This window comes from Dama dama, chromosome 9, assembly GCF_033118175.1.
Source record: "Dama dama isolate Ldn47 chromosome 9, ASM3311817v1, whole genome shotgun sequence".
Taxonomy (NCBI): domain Eukaryota; kingdom Metazoa; phylum Chordata; class Mammalia; order Artiodactyla; family Cervidae; genus Dama; species Dama dama.
The window spans coordinates 43,383,423-43,402,103 of record NC_083689.1 but is presented as its reverse complement, the minus strand read 5'-3'; the positions used below and the strand labels follow the sequence as shown (position 1 = coordinate 43,402,103).

Genomic DNA, 18,681 nt, shown 5'->3' with positions numbered 1-18,681 from the left:
CCAAGTGGCAGAGCACTTGGAGAGCAGCCTGGACCTGATGCAGAACTGTCACTTGTCTTGGGCCCCACTAAAAACTAGCAACTTTTCAGGTCACTCCATAAACAGACAAGAGCTGCAAATCCAAATAAAGGGTATGTTATTAGCAAAATCCACAAATATTGTGTCTTCAAAATTCCACAGGCATTGGATCTCTTTTTTGTTTACAGTAGTAGTCAGATGCAACAGTTTATTATTTACCTCAGAAATAATATCTCAACATCCCCATACCACTAGACGCCTAGATATTTCACTAACATGCATAGAAAATCACTGAATTTTAGTAAAATTTATTTCCTATTCTTGAGACATAAAGGTCTTACTGGTAAGTCTTCAGATCCCAAAGATTGCCAATAAGTCATCAGAAACTAGGAAAGAAGCATAAAACAGGTCTTGGGAAAACAGAAAACCTCTGGCTTACAATTTGATCTTGAACTTTGCAGCCTCCAGAATTGTGAAAAAATAAAATTTTGTTATTGAAGCTACCTAGACTGTGATATATTGGCAACCCTAGCAAACCAATACATCTGAGTACTCAAGTAAATGTATAGCAGCTTTATTTATAATGTCAAAACTGTAAATGCCGTACATACCCATCAGCAAATAATTAGATTAAAAATTATGAGTTATTCATTCAGTAATATACTAATAAAAATGTCAACTACTAATACAAGGTGAAACATTCATTATGCTGAATGAAAGACAGATTATACATTAAAAACAAATACTGAATCTCCACAAGAAATAGGGTATGATTTACAACCAGATCACATCTATGCTTTTAGATTTCTATATTTCTTTTACTAAACAGTAATATTCATTGTCCTATTGACTGCCCCTTCTCCTATAATTCCATATTATTAAGTATATTAAAATAAGTCATTATCTTGAATATAGTATTTATTACATGTGAAAAATAACTACAAAAGCATACAGAGAAAAAATAATTTTGTCATTTCCTAAAGCTGACTGATTTCTACAAGGTAAAACAATTTTGTCATTTCCCAAAGTTGACTAATTTCTACAATAAAAAACAGTTCTGTCATTTCTGAAGGTTGACTGATTTCTACAATATTTCTACATATTTCAGAAAGGGTGACTTTTCCAGAACTAGAAGATTTCTATTAAGTTCTCCTTCCACACATTGAAATCACTTCAAAGGAACACAAGAATTTACCAAGAATAGGGAGTCAAAATTTGTATAAAACCAATAAGTTACACAACTAGAACCCAGCAAATGCTCCATAAATGGTAATTATCTGTATCTTCTATTATATGAGATCATTCCTAATAAATAAGGTAAGTTATATTTTGACATGAGCTATTGCATTCTGTTAATTTGTCCATTTTCTCTGTCTACCTACTCTCTTCCAGGTAGTTCTATAGAGGAGGCAGTAAAGGAGCTCCAGTGTAGAGAAGTGTCTCAGTTTACCTTTTGTTAGAAATTAATGTGCATAGAAGAATAACAGACATTATTTTAGATTAAGTCTAGTATTAAACTAATAACTAGAAACCAGATTCCTTCCTACAGCACATGTCATTTTAATGAAAAAATATGAAAAACAAAACAGAAAGTTAGCTGACATCTATCTATTGATTTATCCTTGCCAGTAACCTAAAAGGTCAGTATATTGTAGCTATATAAAAATTAATTATTGGTGTTTTTTCAATTATGTCCTTTATGTCCTCAGTGGGAAGTTGGCAAGTTGTTTAGACTCTCCTTGAGAATGAAAGTAAAAATAAATGGGTTGTTTACTAATTTGCCTGAATTTTAAAACCAGACACTATTCTTCCTTCTTCGTTAAAAATAACTAGTATTTAAATTAACTAGTATATTGTGAACAAAACTGTAAGTACAAGTATGCTTTCAGTTTTTAGTAAACTTTGAACAAATTTATCTGATTGACTATCAGAAAGAAAGACACTGGGCTACTAAACCTCATTCCTTTTTTTAAATTGCACTCTCAGCTTTTCCTCTTAGAAAGGCCAATATCAAACCCTGTTAATTCTTAAATTGCTACCACAAATTTACATGCAAAATCTCCAGTATGCAGAAAAGGCAAAATTGAAGTAAATACTCAGTTAGCAAAGGTTCTGGTCACTGGTCTTATTATGTTAAGAATTTATTAAGTAGATTACACCTCAAAAATTAAATAGGTAATTAGGACTGTGAATGCTGGCCTCTGAAATTTGGAAAGTAGAATTGGAGTTGGATATTCTAAGTAACATATGTGTAGATGTTTATTGTTCTAGGGAGGACCCCCCCACACACAATTTCCACATCCTCAAACCTTACAAAGAAAAAGAGGTTGAATACTCTGTATCATTATATCAACTTATGTGGCTTTACCCAAACCACGTTGATGAGATATTTCAGTTTCTTAATGTGGTACAGTGAAAGAGTATCATTTACAAAATCTGGCCAGAAGTAAAAGTTGCTGTACTGCTGAAAGAGAAAGACTCCCCTGGAGGTCACCATTTGGTCATCTTTGTTACTGGAAGATGATGAGGCAGGAGTATTCTATTGAGGAAGCACAATTTCATAATCATTCTCAGCTGTACAGGAAGAAGACCTAATAGTGCAAGGTTTCCTGAGAAGGGCATATTCTGTTTCTGGCCCTTCCCTTAATGGTCTCACTCTCTTTGCGACATTCTCATAACCATCATCGTTGGAGTTCAGGGAGGGTCTCCGATAGGGCCTGTGATTAATGACAGAGTAACATACTTCTTCACAACCACTGACATTCTTATTTTCCTGCAAGTACAAAGAAAAAAGAAATCAAGGATCTAGAATCAATCATCAGATTTGAACTCTATACTCCACCATCCCTCCTTTTTTCTTGTCTAATGATGATCTTGCACCTCAGGTATTCAAGGCCCTCTCTCCAAGCCCTGATGTCTTAAAGACTTCATTTTAGCAACATATCCTATGCTTCAAACTACCACTAATTCATTTCATTTCACTACAAATAATAAAAAAGAATAACAAGACACTGTTATCTCCCTGAACATCTAGAGAAAAGTAGTTGTATACTTTATGTCACACATACTGAGGTATACTATATGCAACAATCAGAATCACAGATCTATAAGTAATTAATCAAATTGCATAACAATTCTTCATAGGATAAAATTTAATTAATGTAATGAGAATCTAAATACATTTTCAATTGTATGGACCATGAAAGAAAAATTAAAATACTGCTAATTAAATCAATAAAATGTTTGTGATATAATATTAAAAAGAATAAGTGTTTTTTCATCTGTTGATTGATATCCACCAAGTTTATAAATATAAAAGCTAAGTCCTGGACATAAAGATTAAAAGGGAAGGTGGAAAGCTAAAAAATAATATATGTTTTATGGTGGTCAGATTGTAGTTGCAAATTTGATTTACTTTTGTTACAGTAGCTTTGAAAATAAAAATATTAGACTTTGGTAGACTTGAGAAAACAATACAAACTTACCTATCACCTAAATTTGGTAAAATATTTTTATTTTTTTATTTCTTTCTATTTTTGCATTAGAATTACCAGGACTAATATTTAAACTATCAAAATCTTTGATAAATCCATTCAGAAATTGCATGTTAAGGAAGATCTACAAGTAGGTTTGTATGAAGTTGTCTGTATTTTGCATTTATCAGACAAATGTAACAATGATTGTATTACCTGATTAGAAGTGGATGGAACACCTTTACCTGGAGGGTAAAAATAAAAAGAAAGCAATCTAAGAGTTTTGGGACATCACAAATTGAGGGTAAGAAGATAGTGAAAGGGTAGGAAAAAATGATGAAACTTCAAAGAGGTCCACTGTCTAAACATGTCATAATTCCATGTTATTATTGAGGTTCTTAAGGAAGGACACATCTTTGGGGGCAACAACAGTACTATCTTTCTGTGTAAATGATATATAACGAAGTTGGTGACTAAAAGTAAATTTTGAAGCTGGATAATAAAATTTTGTTGATAAATATGCTATGACAATGCAAAATGGCAAGTATAAATAAAAAATAATTATGGCTACAAAATTAAGATATAAATTTTATAAAGTTATCATAGGAAAATCATACAATTCTTAAGATGAACAGTCATTATAGAGATAGGTACTGACATAACAAAAGTGACTATATCAAATTAAATACAGATTCAATTTGATTACAGCTATAAATACTGAATTATACATCTGTTAATCTAAGATTCACTGCTAATATTTTTAATAAATATGTTAGAACTACAGGTTACTATATTTAGACTACTAAATATAGTAAAATCCCAGTTTGTAAAAGGAACATTGAATGATTCTTAACATCTACAACCTAATAGGCTTGAAAGTGATTGTGAGCAAAATCATAGAATATGTTAAATATACAGATTCTGTATAACAACAGTATGCTAGTAACTTTTAACATCTCTTTGTTCTTCACAGAAAAGTCACATTCAATGCACTGATTTCAAGTATGAAATGTTATATTTATCCATATAAAAATATATCTTTATAAATATCATAGTTTGTAATGAATCAATTAACCAAATATGTTTTAAAATTAGTATTGTTTTATAATCAGAAACTGAGGGAATTATGTAGCTTGAGCACAATTCAATTGTAGCATTAGTGATAATTTGGAGAACCAAGCACAAGTATGAAAGGCATGAAAAAAATCGTACACCAGTGGGTGAAGTGGTTACAGCTTTTGGGGCTGAAAATCTTAACATATTTAAAAACAAGCATAGTTATTCTAAGGTTAAAAATGTGAAACATGCCTTCATTGTGCTAAAGGTCAGCTAAATTCATATCCAGAGTAGACTTCTTATTTGAAGTTAGAACATTGAAAATATATATATATATGAGGCTTAGAACCGGAATGGAAATATCTGAGAAAATTTCTGATGACGGCAATTAACCTGAATTCCAAACTCCAAGAAAGATCATTGTGTCACATGAGGTGTTCTCTCTGGTCTTGGAGAGTGGGACTTATCTTTCCTTGATTGAAAACCCTGAAATTTATCTTGCAAAGGAAGGTCAGCCAATATCTCCTACCAAGAATACATTATCTTATTCATACTGAAGACAAAAATCAGATCCAAGCATACCCTTGACATAAAGTAGATTATAAAAGAAAGAGAGAGGACAGGGATACCACTTTCTCCCCCACAAATTCATCAAAAGAACATTTGAACACTGAGAAAATTCCACGAAACAACTTATGAACACTTGCAGAGGACACCAGGCACCCAGAAAGGCAGCCCATTGTCTTCAAAAGGAGATAGGACAAAATATAAAAAATAAAAAGAGAGACAAAAGAGTTAGGGATGGAGATCAGTCCTGGGAGGGAGTCGTAAAAGAGGAGAAGCTCCAAACACCAGGAAACCCTCTCACCAGCAGGTCTGTGGGGAGTCTTGCAATCTCAGAGGACAACATAACCAGGTGGAAAAATAAATAAATAAAACCCACAGATTACACGCCTAACGGCAACTCCCAGCGGAGAAGTAGCCCAGATGCTCACATCCACTACCAGCAAGTGGGGGCTGAACAGGGAGGCATGCGCTGCATTGCTTAGGGTAAAGACCAGGCCTGAATGCCCTGAGGGCAATCTGAGGGAGCTAATGTGAGATAGCAACTCAAACTGAGGGATAGCTAGAGAGAGAAAAAAGAGAGAGAGAGAGAGAACATTCCCGCAAAAAGCCCTAACCTTAGACACTGCCGGCCTGCTCACAGAACAAAGGACTGAGTGAATACCAGAGGAGAGCTAGCCAGCAGCAGACCGGCCCATCCCCCTCTGGAGGCAGAAAGGCAGGCGGACAACAGCCAGAGCTGGAAAGGGGCAATCTCGGCCCCAGAGATGGCATCCTCTACCAAACTGTGAGCAGGCTCCTAGTTGCTAAGCAAGTCTTCCAGGGATCCTGGACAGTTGACATCCATCAGAAAGGTCTCAACCAGAGATCAGCTCCCCAGAAGAGACACAGGGCACACCTGAGACGGTGCTCCCACTGCACACCCAGGAAACTGTGTGGCTGGGATGGGGGAGGTGATAAGATGCCCTGCACCTGGGGAGTGTGTGCTCACCAAGCACCTTGTCATCTGAGCTGCTTGGACCTGGGAAGGGCACAAATCACAGGCCCAGCCGAGTCTGTGCCTTTGTGGAGTACCCGAGAACCTGAACCTGAGCAGCTTAGACCTGGGAAGTGCATGCAACCCAGGGCCCACTTTAGACAGTTCCCCTGCAGAGCAACCTGGAGCCTGAGCAGTGTAGACTATGAAAGCACACACTCCGTGAGTGGGGGCAAACCCAGTGTGGCCAAAACACTGTGAGCACTCCCCACACACACCAGTGATACTTGTTTGCAGTGTTCCTCTCTCCCCACAGCATGACTGAACAAGGGAGCCTAAATAAGTAACCACCTTCACCCCCTTGTTTCAGGGTGGAAATTAGACACTGAAGAGCCAAAATAAACAGAGGGAACCACTTTGGAAGTGACAAGTGCAACAGATTAAAACCTTGTAGTTAGCACCGATTACATTGGAAGGGGCCTGTAGATCTTGAGAAGTATAAGCTGGAACAAGGAACTATCTGAAACTGAACTGACCCCACACTGCCCACAACAGCTCCAAAAGAAATTCCTACATATAATTTACTATTATCATTTTTAATTTTTTCATTTTCTTTTATTTTTAAGTCCTCTTACTCCTTTAATTTTCATTTTTATAACCTACTATTACCTTGCAAAAAAAAAAAAAGACCCTATTTTTAAAGCAAACTTCATATTATTTTTTATAATTTTTGTGATTTTGTTTTGCTTTTTTAATATTGTACTTTTGAGAGTCTAATCTGGACTCAATTTTTAATCTTTGCTTTTTGGTATTTGTTATCAATTTTGTACCTTTAAGAATCCAATCTTCAGTACCCATTTTTACTTAGGACAGTGATTACTGGCTTGATTGCCCTCTCTCCCTTTTGACTCTCCTTTTTCTCCCCTAGGTCACCTCTGTCTCCTCCCTCCACCTTCACTTCTCTACCCAACTCTGTGAATCTCTTTGGGTATTCTGGGCTGTGGAGAACACTTAGGGAACTGATTACTGGCTGAACTGTCTCTCTCCTTTTGACCCCCCCCCCCTTCTCCTCAGGGTCACCTCTATCTCCTTCCTCCCTCTTCTCTTCTTTATGTAACTCCATGAACCTCTCTCTGGGTGTTCCAGGCTGTGGAGAGCACATAGGGATTTCATTACTGGCTAGATTGTTCTCTCCCCTGCTGATTCCCCCTATTCTCCAACTGGTCACCTCTATCTCCCACCTCCCTCTTCTCTTCTCTGTGTAACTCACCTAACCTTTCTGGGTGTCCCTCATTGTGGAGAATCTTTTCTCCATTAACCTAGGTGTTTTATCATTGGTGCTGTATGGATGGAGAAGTCTGGAGGCTACTGTAAGAATAAGACTGAAAACCAGAGGCAGGAGGCTTAAGTCCAAAACTGGAGAACAACAGAGAACTCCTGAATCCAGGGAACATTAATAGATAAAAGCTCATCCAAAAGCTTCCATACCTACACTGAAACCAAGCTCCACCCGAGAGCCAACAAGTTCCAGAGCAAGACATACCACGCAAATTCTCCAGCAACACAGGAACATAGCCCTGAGCTTTAATATACAGGCTGCCCAAAGTCAAACCAAACCCATAGACATATCAAAACTCACTACTGGACACTTCACTGCACTCCAGAGAGAATAAATCCAGATCCACCCACCAGAACATTGACACAATCTTCCCTATCCAGGAAACCTTGACAAGCCACCCGTCCAACCCAACCCATGGGAGGAACCTCCACAATAAAGAGGAACCACAAACTGCCAAAATACAGAAAGGCCACCCTAAACACAGCAATCTAAACAAGATGAAAAGGCAGAGAAATACTCAGCAGGTAAAGGAACATGATAAATGCCCATCAAACCAAGCAAAAGAGGAGGCAATAGGGAGTCTACCTGAAAAAGAATTCAGAATAATGATAATAAAAATTATCCAAAATCTTAAAAACAAAATGGAGTTACAGATAAATAGCCTGGAGACAAGGATTGAGAAGATGCAAGAAATGTTTAACAAGGACCTTGAAGAAATTAAAAGAGTCAATCAATAATGAATAATGCAATAAGTGAGATCAAAAACACTCTGCAGTGAACCAACAGTAGAATAACAGAGGCTGAAGGTAGGATAAGTGAGGAAGACGATAGAATGGAGGAAATAAACGAAGCAGAGAGGAAAAAAGAAAAAAGAATTGAAAGAAATGAGGACAACCTCAGAGACCTCTGGGACAATGTCAAATGCCCCAACATTCGAATCATAGGAGTCCCAAAAGAAGAAGACAAAAAGAAAGGCTGTGAGAAAATACTTGAGGAGATAATAGTTGAAAACTTCCCTAAAATGGGGAAGGAAATAGTCACCCCAGTCCAAGAAACCCAGAGAGTCCCAAACAGGATAAACCCAAAGTGAAACACCCCAAGACACATATTAATCAAATTAACAAAGATTAAATACAAAGAACAAATATTAAAAGCAACAAGGGAAAAACAACAAATAACACACAAGGGGATTCCCATGAGGATAACAGCTGATCTATCAATAGAAACTCTTCAGGCCAGAAGGAAATGGTCAGACATACTTAAAGTGATGAAAGAAAAAAACCTACAACCCGGGTTACTATACGCAGCAAGGATCTCATTCAGATATGAAGGAGAATTCAAAAGCTTTACAGACAAACAAAAGCTGAGAGAATTCAGCACCACCAAATCAGCTCTTCAACAAATACCAAAGGGTCTTCTCTAGACAGAAAACACAGAAAAAGTGTATAAATTCGAACCCAAAACAACAAAGTAAATGGCAACAGGATCACGCTTATCAACAATTACCTTAAATGTAAATGGTTTGAATGCCCCAACCAAAAGACAAAGACTGGCTGAAGGGATACAAAAACAAGACCCCTATATATGCTGTCTACAAGAGACCCACCTCAAAACAAAGGACATACAGACTGAAAGTGGGGGGCTGGAAAAAGATATTTCATGCAAATGGAGACCAAAAGAAAGCAGGAGTAGCAATACTCATATCAGATAAAACAGACTTTGAAATAAAGGCTGTGAAAAGAGACAAAGAAGGACACTACATAATGATCAAAGGATCAATCCAAGAAGAAGATATAACAATTATAAATGCACCCAACATGGGGGCACCCCAATATGTAAGGCAAGTGTTAACAAGTATGAAAGGGGAAATTAACAATAACACAATAATAGTGGGAGACTTTAATATCACACTCACACCTATGGATAGATCAACTAAACAGAAAATTAGCAAGGTAATACAAACTTTAAATGACACAATGGACCAGTTAGACCTAATTGATATCTATAGGACATTTCACCCCAAAACAATGAATTTCACCTTTTTCTCAAGCGCACACAGAACCTTCTCCAGGATAGATCACATCCTGGGCCATAAATCTAGCCTTGGTAAATTCAAAAAAATTGAAATCATTCCAAGCATCTTTTCTGACCACAATGCAGTAAGATGTCAGCTACAAGAAAAAGAACTATTAAAAATTCCATCATATGGAGGAAGAACATGCTTCTGAATAACCAACAAATCAGCAAAAAAATCAAAAAAGAAACCGAAATATGCATAGAAACAAATGAAAATTAAAACACAACAACCCAAAACTTATGGGACACTGTAAAAGCAGTGCTAAGGGGAAGGTTCATAGCAATACAGGCTTACCTCAAGAAACAAGAAAAAAGTCAAATAAATAACCTAACTCTATACCTACAGCAAGGAAATGGCAACCCACTCCAGTATTCTTGCCTAGAGAATCCCATGGACAGAGGAGCCTGGTAGGCTACAGTCCACGGGGTCGCAAAGAGTCGGAAACAACTCAGCGACTTCACTCACTCACTCACACCTACAGCAACTAGAAAAAGAAGAAATGAAGAACCCCAGGGTTAGTAGAAGGAAGGAATCTGAAAAATTAAGGCAGAAATAAATGCAAAAGAAACAAAAGAGACCATAGGAAAAATGAACAAAGCTAAAAGCTGGTTCTTGAAGATGAATAAAATAGACAAACCATTAACCAGACTCATTAAGAAACAAAGGGAGAAGGATCAAATCAACAAAATTAGAAATGAAAATGGAGAGATCACAACAGACAACACAGAATTACAAAGGATGATAACAGACTACTATCAGCAACTATATGCCAATAAATTGGACAACTCAGAAGAAATGGACAAATTTCTAGAAAAGTATAACTTTCCAAAACTTAACCAGGAAGAAATAGAAAATCTTAGCATACCCATCACAAGCACGGATTTTAAAACTGAGTCAGAAATCTTCCAGCAAACAAAAGCCCAGGACCAGATGGCTTCACAGCTGAATTCTACCAAAAATTTAGAGAAGAACTAACACCTATCCTACTCAAACTGTTCCAGAAAATTGCAGAGGAAGGTAAGCTTCCAAACTCATTCTATGAGGCTGCAATCACCCTAATACCAAAACCAGAAAAAGATGCCACACAAAAAAAAGAAAAGAAAAGCAAAGGCCAATATCACTGATGAACATAGATGCAAAACTCCTTAACAAAATCCTAGCAAACAGAATCCAACAACATATTAAAAAGATCATACATCATGACCAAGTGGGATTTATCCCAGGGATGCAAGGATTCTTTAATATCCACAAATCAATCAATGTAATACACCACATTAACAAATCAAAAGATAAAACCCATATGATTATCTCAATAAATGTAGAGAAAGCCTTTGACAAAATTCAATACCCATTTATGATTAAAAATCGTCCTGAAAGCAGGCTTAGAAGGAACATACCTCAACTTAATAAAAGCTATATATGATAAACCCACAGCAAACATTATCATCAATGGTGAAAAATTGAAAGCATTTCCCCTAAAGTCAGGAAAAAGACAAGGGTGCCCACTCTCACCACTATTATTCAACACAGTTTTGGAAGTTTTAGCCACAGCAATCAGAGAAGAAAAACAAATAAAAGAAATCCTGATTGGAAAATAAGAAGTAAAACTCTCACTGTTTGCAGATGACATGATCCTCTACATAGAAAACCCTAAAGACTCCACCAGAAAATTACTAGAGCTAATCAACTAGTATAGTAAAGTTGCAGGATATAAAATTAACACACAGAAATCCCTTACATTCCTATACACTAACAATGAGAAAAAAAGAAAAAGAAATTAAGGAAACAATACCATTCACCATTGCAACAAAAAGAATAAAATACTTAGGAATAAATCTACCTAAAGAAACAGAAGACCTATATATAGAAAACTATAAAACACTGATGAAAGAGATCAAAGAGGACACAAATAGGTGGAGAAATATACCATGTTCATGGATTGGAAAAATCAGTATAGTGAAAATGAGTATACTACCAAAAGTAATCTGCAGACTCAATGCAATCCCTATCAAGCTACCAACGGTAACTTTTCACAGAACTAGAACAAATAATTTCACAATTTGTATGGAAATACAAAAAACCTCGAATAGCCAAAGCGGTCTTGAGAAAGAAGAATGGAACTGGAGGAATCAACCTGCCTGACTTCAGGCTACACTACAAAGCCACAGTCATCAAGACAGTATGGTACTGGCACAAAGACAGAAATATAGATCAATGGAACAAAATAGAAAGCCCAGAAATAAATCCACGCACCTATGGACACCTGATCTTTGACAAAGGAGGCAAGAATATACAATGGAGAAAGACAATCTCTTTAACAAGTGGTGCTGGGAAAACTAGTCAACCACTTGTAAAAGAATGAAACTAGAACACTTTCTAACACCATACACAAAAATAAACTCAAAATGCATTAAAGATCTAAACATAAGACCAGAAAGTATAAACCTCCTAGAGGAAAATATAGGCAAAACACTCTCCGACATAAATCACAGCAGGATCCTCTATGACCCACCTCCCAGAGTAATGGAAATAAAAGCAAAAATAAACAAATGGGATCTAATTAAACTTAAAAGCTTTTGCACAATGAAGGAAACTATAAACAAGGTGAAAAGACAGCCTTCAGAATGGGAGAAAATAGCAAATGAAGCAACTGACAATGAATTAATCTCAAAAGTATACAAGCAACTCCTGAAGCTCAATTCCAGAAAAATAAATGACCCAATCAAAAAATGGGCCAAAGAACTAAAAAGACATTTCTCCAAAGAAGACATACAGATGGCTAACAAACACATGATAAGATGCTCAACATCACTCATTAGCAGAGAAATGCAAATCAAAACCACAGTGAGGTACTATCTCATGCCAGTCAGAATGGCTGCTATCCAAAAGTCTACCAACAATAAATGCTGGAGAGGATGTGGAGAAATTAAGGAAACACTCTTACACTGTTGGTGGGAATGCAAACTAGTACACTGCCACTATGGAGAACAGTGTAGAGATTTCTTAAAAAACTGGAAATAGAACTGCCATATGATCCAGTAATCCCACTGCTGGGCATACACACGGAGGAAACCAGAAGTGAAATAGACACATGTACCCCAATGTTCATTGCAGCACTGTTTGTAATAGCCAGGACATGGAAGCAACCTAGATGTCCATAGCAGACTAATGGATAAGAAAGCTGTGGTACATATACACAATGGAATATTACTCAGCCATTAAAAAGAATGCATTTGAATCAGTTCTAATGAGGTGGATGAAACTGGAGCCTATTATACCGAGTGAAGTAAGTCAGAAAGAAAAACACCAATAAAGTATATTAAAGCATATATATGGAATTTAGAAAGATGGTAACGATGACCCTACATGCAAGACAGCAAAAGAGATATAGATATATAGTACAGTCATTTGGACTCTGTGGGAGAAGGCTAGGGTGGGATGATTTGAGAGAATATCATTGAAACATGTATATTATCATGTGTGAAACAGATCTCCAGTCCAGGTTTGATGCATGAGATAGGGTGCTCAGGGCTGGTGCACTAGGATGATCCTGAGGGATGATAGGGAGGGAGTAGGGAGGGGGGTTCATGATGGGGAACACACGTACACCCATGGCTGATTCATGTCAATGTATGGCAAAAACCACTACCATATTGTGAAGTAATTAGCCTCCAATTAAAATAAATAAATTTTTTAAAAAGAGAATATTTTCCTTTCTATTTACGCTCTTAATATGTATTCACAACCTGCCCAAATCAAACAAACAAAAGTGTGAATTCCGCAACACTGTGTTGTTATTGAATTGATTCTGTGAGTCCTAGATTATGAAAGAAAGCACACATATGGTATGGAACGGAATGAATGTCTAGATACTGATGCACTTATCAGAAAGTCTGGACTCAATACTGCAATTCACAGAGTTGAGAGGCACATCTAATTATTAACTAGAGTGGCTGCCTAGGAATAGATCTCAGTAATGGCCTGTATAAAAAGGCATTACTGCTTCAGGTTGTAATTGTCTCCTATTACTGCTGCCATGAAATTAAAAGACGCTTGCTCCCTGGAAGAAAAGCTATAACAAACATAGTGTACTAAAAAACAGAGACATCACTTTGCTGACAGAAGTCTGTAAAGTCAAAGATATGGTTTTTCCAGTAGTGCTATGGTTGTGAGAGCTGGACCATAACTGAAGGCTGAGTGCCAAAGAATTGATGCTTTTGAACTGTGGTGCTTATGAAGACTCTTTGAGAGTCGCTTGGACAGCAAGGAGATCAAACCAGTCAATCCCAAAGAAAATAGACCCTGAATACTCACTGGAAGGACTTATACTGAAGCTTCGATACTTTGGCCACCTGATGCTGTTAGGGAAATTAAACTTCCCTTGTAGCTCAGTCAGTAGTCTGCCTCCAGTGCAGGAGAACTGGATTCCATTCCTGGGTCAGGAAGATCCCCTGGGGAAGGAAATGGCAACCCACTCCAGTTTTCTTGCCTGGAGAATCCCATGGACAAAGTAACCTGGCAGGTTACAGTCTATGGCGTTGCAACAGTCGGACATGACTGAGAGACTAAGTACACACACGCACACACACACACACAATCCTATTTAGGCTTCAGAGACAAAGCAGAGCAGGCCTCTGACTTTGCTTCTAACCTGCCTGGACACTGCCCTGAGTGGGAGTGACTGGGAGTGACTGCCTGCTGTGAGTGCAGGACTTTCAGTACTTTAGAAAAAATGGGGGAAGAATCTTGAGATTGTTGAGCCCCTGAAGGGGGCCTTGCCAACCAAACCCCAGGCTTAACAACATTCCAAGTTTTACAAGACAAATCAAACAGAATTAACATGAAACTAGGCTTGCAATTTGGTCACAGATTGATGATGATATCAGTTTGCATCTGTCCTGGGATTATAAATGGGAGACCCAAACTGCAGTCTTTGAAGTCTCACCCATGGATTAGATATGCTGCCTGGGACCCTTTCCCAATTGGGACTCCAGATGTGCTGTGACACGGGACTTCCCAGAGCTGATTGAGTCTGAATGTTGGTCAAAGCCCAATTTGGTGATGTATCTTCTGCTCTTTCTATTTGTCCTTTCTTTTAATGTTAGTATATTGAAAGTAAGCTAGATAATTCTCTAATAAATATCTGTGTTATTTATTTCTATATAACCAGTGGCTTATTTTGTTAACAAATCTTGTGAACCTGAGATGAAAGTGAAAACTTTCTGCAAAACAGATGCAAAGAGCTGACCCACTGGAAAGACCCTGATGCTGGGAAAGATTGAGCACAGGATGAGAAGGGGGCAACAGAGGATGAGATGGTTGGATGGCATCATCGACTTAATGGACATGAGTTTGAGCAGTCTCTGGGAGTTAAGGACAGGAAAGCCTGGCGTGCTGCCATCCATGGAGTTGCAGAGTCAGACACGACTGAGTGACTGAACAAAAACTGCTGTAAGAAGTTATCACAAACCTGATGGCTTAAAACAATGCAAGTTTATTACTAATATCTTACAGTTTTAGATATTAGAATTCTGAGTCTCACTGGGCCAAAATCAAGATGTTGACATGGCTGCATTCCTTTCTGGAGATTCTAAAGGAGACTCAATTTCTTTGCCTTTTCCGGCTTCTGGAAGCTGCACTCATTCCTTGGATCATTATCCTTTCCACTGCTACAAACAAGCAATAGCTGTTTGAGTTTTTCTTATGCAGCATCTCTCTGACACTGTGCTGACACTCTGACACTCTACTTCTCTCTTCTACATTTTAAGAGCATTTGTTCATCTCCCCACCTAGAAACCTTGAATCACATATGTAAACTCCCTTTTGACATTTAAAAACATAGTCAAATTTGGATATCTTTGGGGGCCTTTATTCTGTTAATACCTGTTTGCATACTCAATAGCTCAGTCCTGTCCAACTCTTTGTGACCCCATGAGCTATAGTCCATCCACCCGGCTCCTCCGTCCATGGGATTTTCCAAGCAAGAATATTGGAAAAGGTTGCCATTTCCTCCTCCAGGGAATCTTCCCAACTCGGGGATTGAACCCACATCTCCTGTATTGGCAGGAAAATTCTTTACTGCTGAGCCACCTGTGAAACCCCTTATTCTACCTACTACCCATATATTCCTTGTTATAAAGCCAAAAAAGGAAAATATCTAAAGATTTAGGAAAGTAAGAATATTTAAATGAATGTACTTCTATAACCTTCCCATCTTTGCCCCAACATCTCAGAAAATGGCAAAGAAAACCTTCCTTTGCCTATGTCCATGAAATAACACATGGTAAGCATCACATTGCTTTCTAAATTGCAAATTTTTCTTGCTGTTTGTATTTTGGTAAGTCTTCTGGCTCTATTATGATTCACACACCATTAATAGACTGCCACATCTTTCCTGCAGTTCAACCCAATAATTATGACTGATCTGTAATTGTTGGAACCAGGAATGGTTGAAGTAACCATCTTCCAAAGGTATGAGAATCTGGACTTAGGTACATCAGCTGATTAGGTTTAGAGGCAGAGCAGATCCCGTATTAAAAAATGAGACACAAGTAGTCCACAGTACAAATGGCAAAAGACTTATTAAAATTTACCTGTGGTCACTTGAGTGGAAAAGACTAGCCTAAATGACTGCTCTAACAGACCTTTTGGGAAAGAATGAGAAATATGAAGACTACTGATTATCTGATTGTTTTTGGAGCACATAAACAGAGAATATGATACTTTAAATTTGTGGTTCAAGAGCTGATTAAAGGACCAAGGAAATTTCCCTAAAAGAATCTTATTTTACCTTAGCCCACTAATAGAAGAAGGGAATTTTTTCCTGTGTCTATGTCATAGTGTGTTGAAGGGGTCCATAAATATATCCAATGAATATCACCATGACTAAAACAAGGGTGAAAGCAGATATGTTGACCAATTTGCAGCAGCATCATATAGATTCTCCTCAACTGGCTCTCATCTAAATGGAATGTAAACTGACTAAAAGCAATAAAATAAAACCAGAAAATTACTGACTTTAATATCAAAAAGATGCAGAGGTGGTAATTTTGGTAACTTTTTCACTTAATTTCCCTTTTTGGCCTCAGTAAATGCGGCTGGGTCTTGGACATTTTCACAAATTTAATTAGATAACTTCATTTGCATTTACTGTTGCAGATGAGGTCTGTTAATTCACTAAAGCAGTGCATTGGCAGATAGTTAGATACATTTGCTTTCATGCTTCATTGGTGCTGCTTCATTGGTGTATTTCAGGGCTTTATCTATTTCTGTCTTTCTGTCAATATCTGCTTTGCAGGAACATTGATCATTTCATATATCTGCAGGACATAAAAATAATCTACTATATAGAGGACATAAGGCTGATAGATCCTGGTGAACATAAAGGGACAGGTACCCTGGAATACTTTAGATATATAGTTTGCCAAAGGAAAATGAAGGAACCTTCACCTTGGCGAAGTTTTGGAGGGTGGGTGGTCAGTAGCCTGAATTATTTCAGGATAGCCCCACCTCAATCCGGAGAAGGCAATGGCACCCCACTCCAGTACTCTTTTGCCTGGAAAATCCCATGGACGGAGGAGCCTGGTAGGCTGCAGCTCGCTAAGAGTCGGACACGACTGAGCGACTTCACTTTCACTTTCCACTTTCGTGCATTGGAGAAGGAAATGGCAACCCACTCCAGTGTTCTTGCCTGGAGAATCCCAGGGATGGGGGAGCCTGGTGGGCTGCCTTCCATGGGGTCGCACAGAGTCGGACACGACTGAAGCGACTTAGCAGCAGCAGCAGCGGCCACCTCAATCAATTTGCACCTACTCTTCCTGTAAATAAAAGTGACACAGTATTTGGTGAACCTCTTAGGATTCGAGTAAGCCATATATCAGTTGGAATTGGGCTCAAAGGAATAGCAAGAGGGCATCACTATAGATCCCGCAAACATTAAATACTTACAATTTTAAGTTTAGGACTCGGAATTTTAATTAAAAAGGATAAGTTTGATGAGAAACTTAACTTGCAAAACTGACAAGATGAAACAGAAAATGTGAATAATCTATAACTACAAAAGCGTTTGCATCTAGAAGTGAAAAAAGTTCTTACAATAAACATTTTCTCCAGATACTTTTCCCTAGAAATTTCTACCAAAGATTAGAAAAAAATAAAATCCATCATACAGAAGCTCCTCAAAAGAGTAGAAAGTTTCCAAATCTGGTTCAAGCACCAGCATTCCAGATGTACTGAAACAGGATAGCATCAGACAGTAGAGCAATGGTCAACAATTGAGGATCCAGAGTAGAGTGTGGTGTCAGATAAATGAAGGAAGGAAGAATTTCAGGAGGGAGATGCTGAGCAACATTTTCAAGTGCTAGAGATACAGTGATGGAGATTAAGATTGAATATTGTCTTTTAGAGTCTGTAGTTACATCTGAACAGAGACATTCAACTTTTTTTAATGTGATCCATCCTTAAAAGTATATTTTATATCCTGGTTCAGTGCAACCATATACATATATAAAATAGAAATAATTCTCATATAACAATTACATATGCAATGCACTATAATGCTCTTTAAGCTTATTATTCTAATTATGACTGTGATGCAGTCTGGTAAAATGTATCATTTCATAGTCCATTGAATATGCTTAGTGGAACAGTAGTACCAGAAGTAAACTACTCTGAGCTTAGACTGGGAAATGCAAAGTCCCAGATAATGAGGCCGTACAATTCTTTCAAGAAGTTTGACTGTAAGATGAGAGGACAGTTGAAGCAATAGTGATAAGAAAATGTGAGTTTTCTTCATAATTGTTCATTTTGAGTAATTGCATGATTATTACAGTGGTAAAGAATTGCCTGCCAATGCAGGAGACACAGTTTCAATCCCTGGATTGGACAGATCCCCCGGAGAAGGAAATGGCAACCCATTGCAATATTCTTGCCTGGGAAATCCCATAGACAGAGGAGCCCGGTGGGCTACAGTCCTTGGGGTCACAAAGAGTCAACACAACCAAGCAACTAAGCAACAACACCTAGATACTATATCAAATGGAGTAAATGCTTTAAAAAAAAAAAAAAAAAACACCAGATAATGTGACCCTATTTTAAAATTTCAATATATAAATTAAAATTGGCAGAGTTTGGTTAATTCCTTCCCCTAGAAATCTATGAAATGCTGCTAGAAATAAAT

At 37.6% G+C, this 18,681-nt stretch overlaps 1 protein-coding gene across 1 annotated transcript in view; it reads right to left on the bottom strand.

Annotated features, from left to right (window-relative positions):
- Positions 1–457: 457 nt before the first annotated feature.
- The window catches only part of GCSAML (germinal center associated signaling and motility like), a 47,656-nt gene continuing 29,432 nt past the window's right edge, over positions 458–18,681 (bottom strand). Inside the window, exons 4-5 of the mRNA XM_061151137.1 lie at positions 3,708–3,736; positions 458–2,791 (exon numbers count right to left, since the gene is read on the bottom strand). Of these exons, the coding sequence (XP_061007120.1) occupies positions 2,558–2,791; positions 3,708–3,736 (263 nt within the window). The 3' untranslated portion in view covers positions 458–2,557. The remainder of the gene's footprint in view (positions 2,792–3,707; positions 3,737–18,681) is intronic.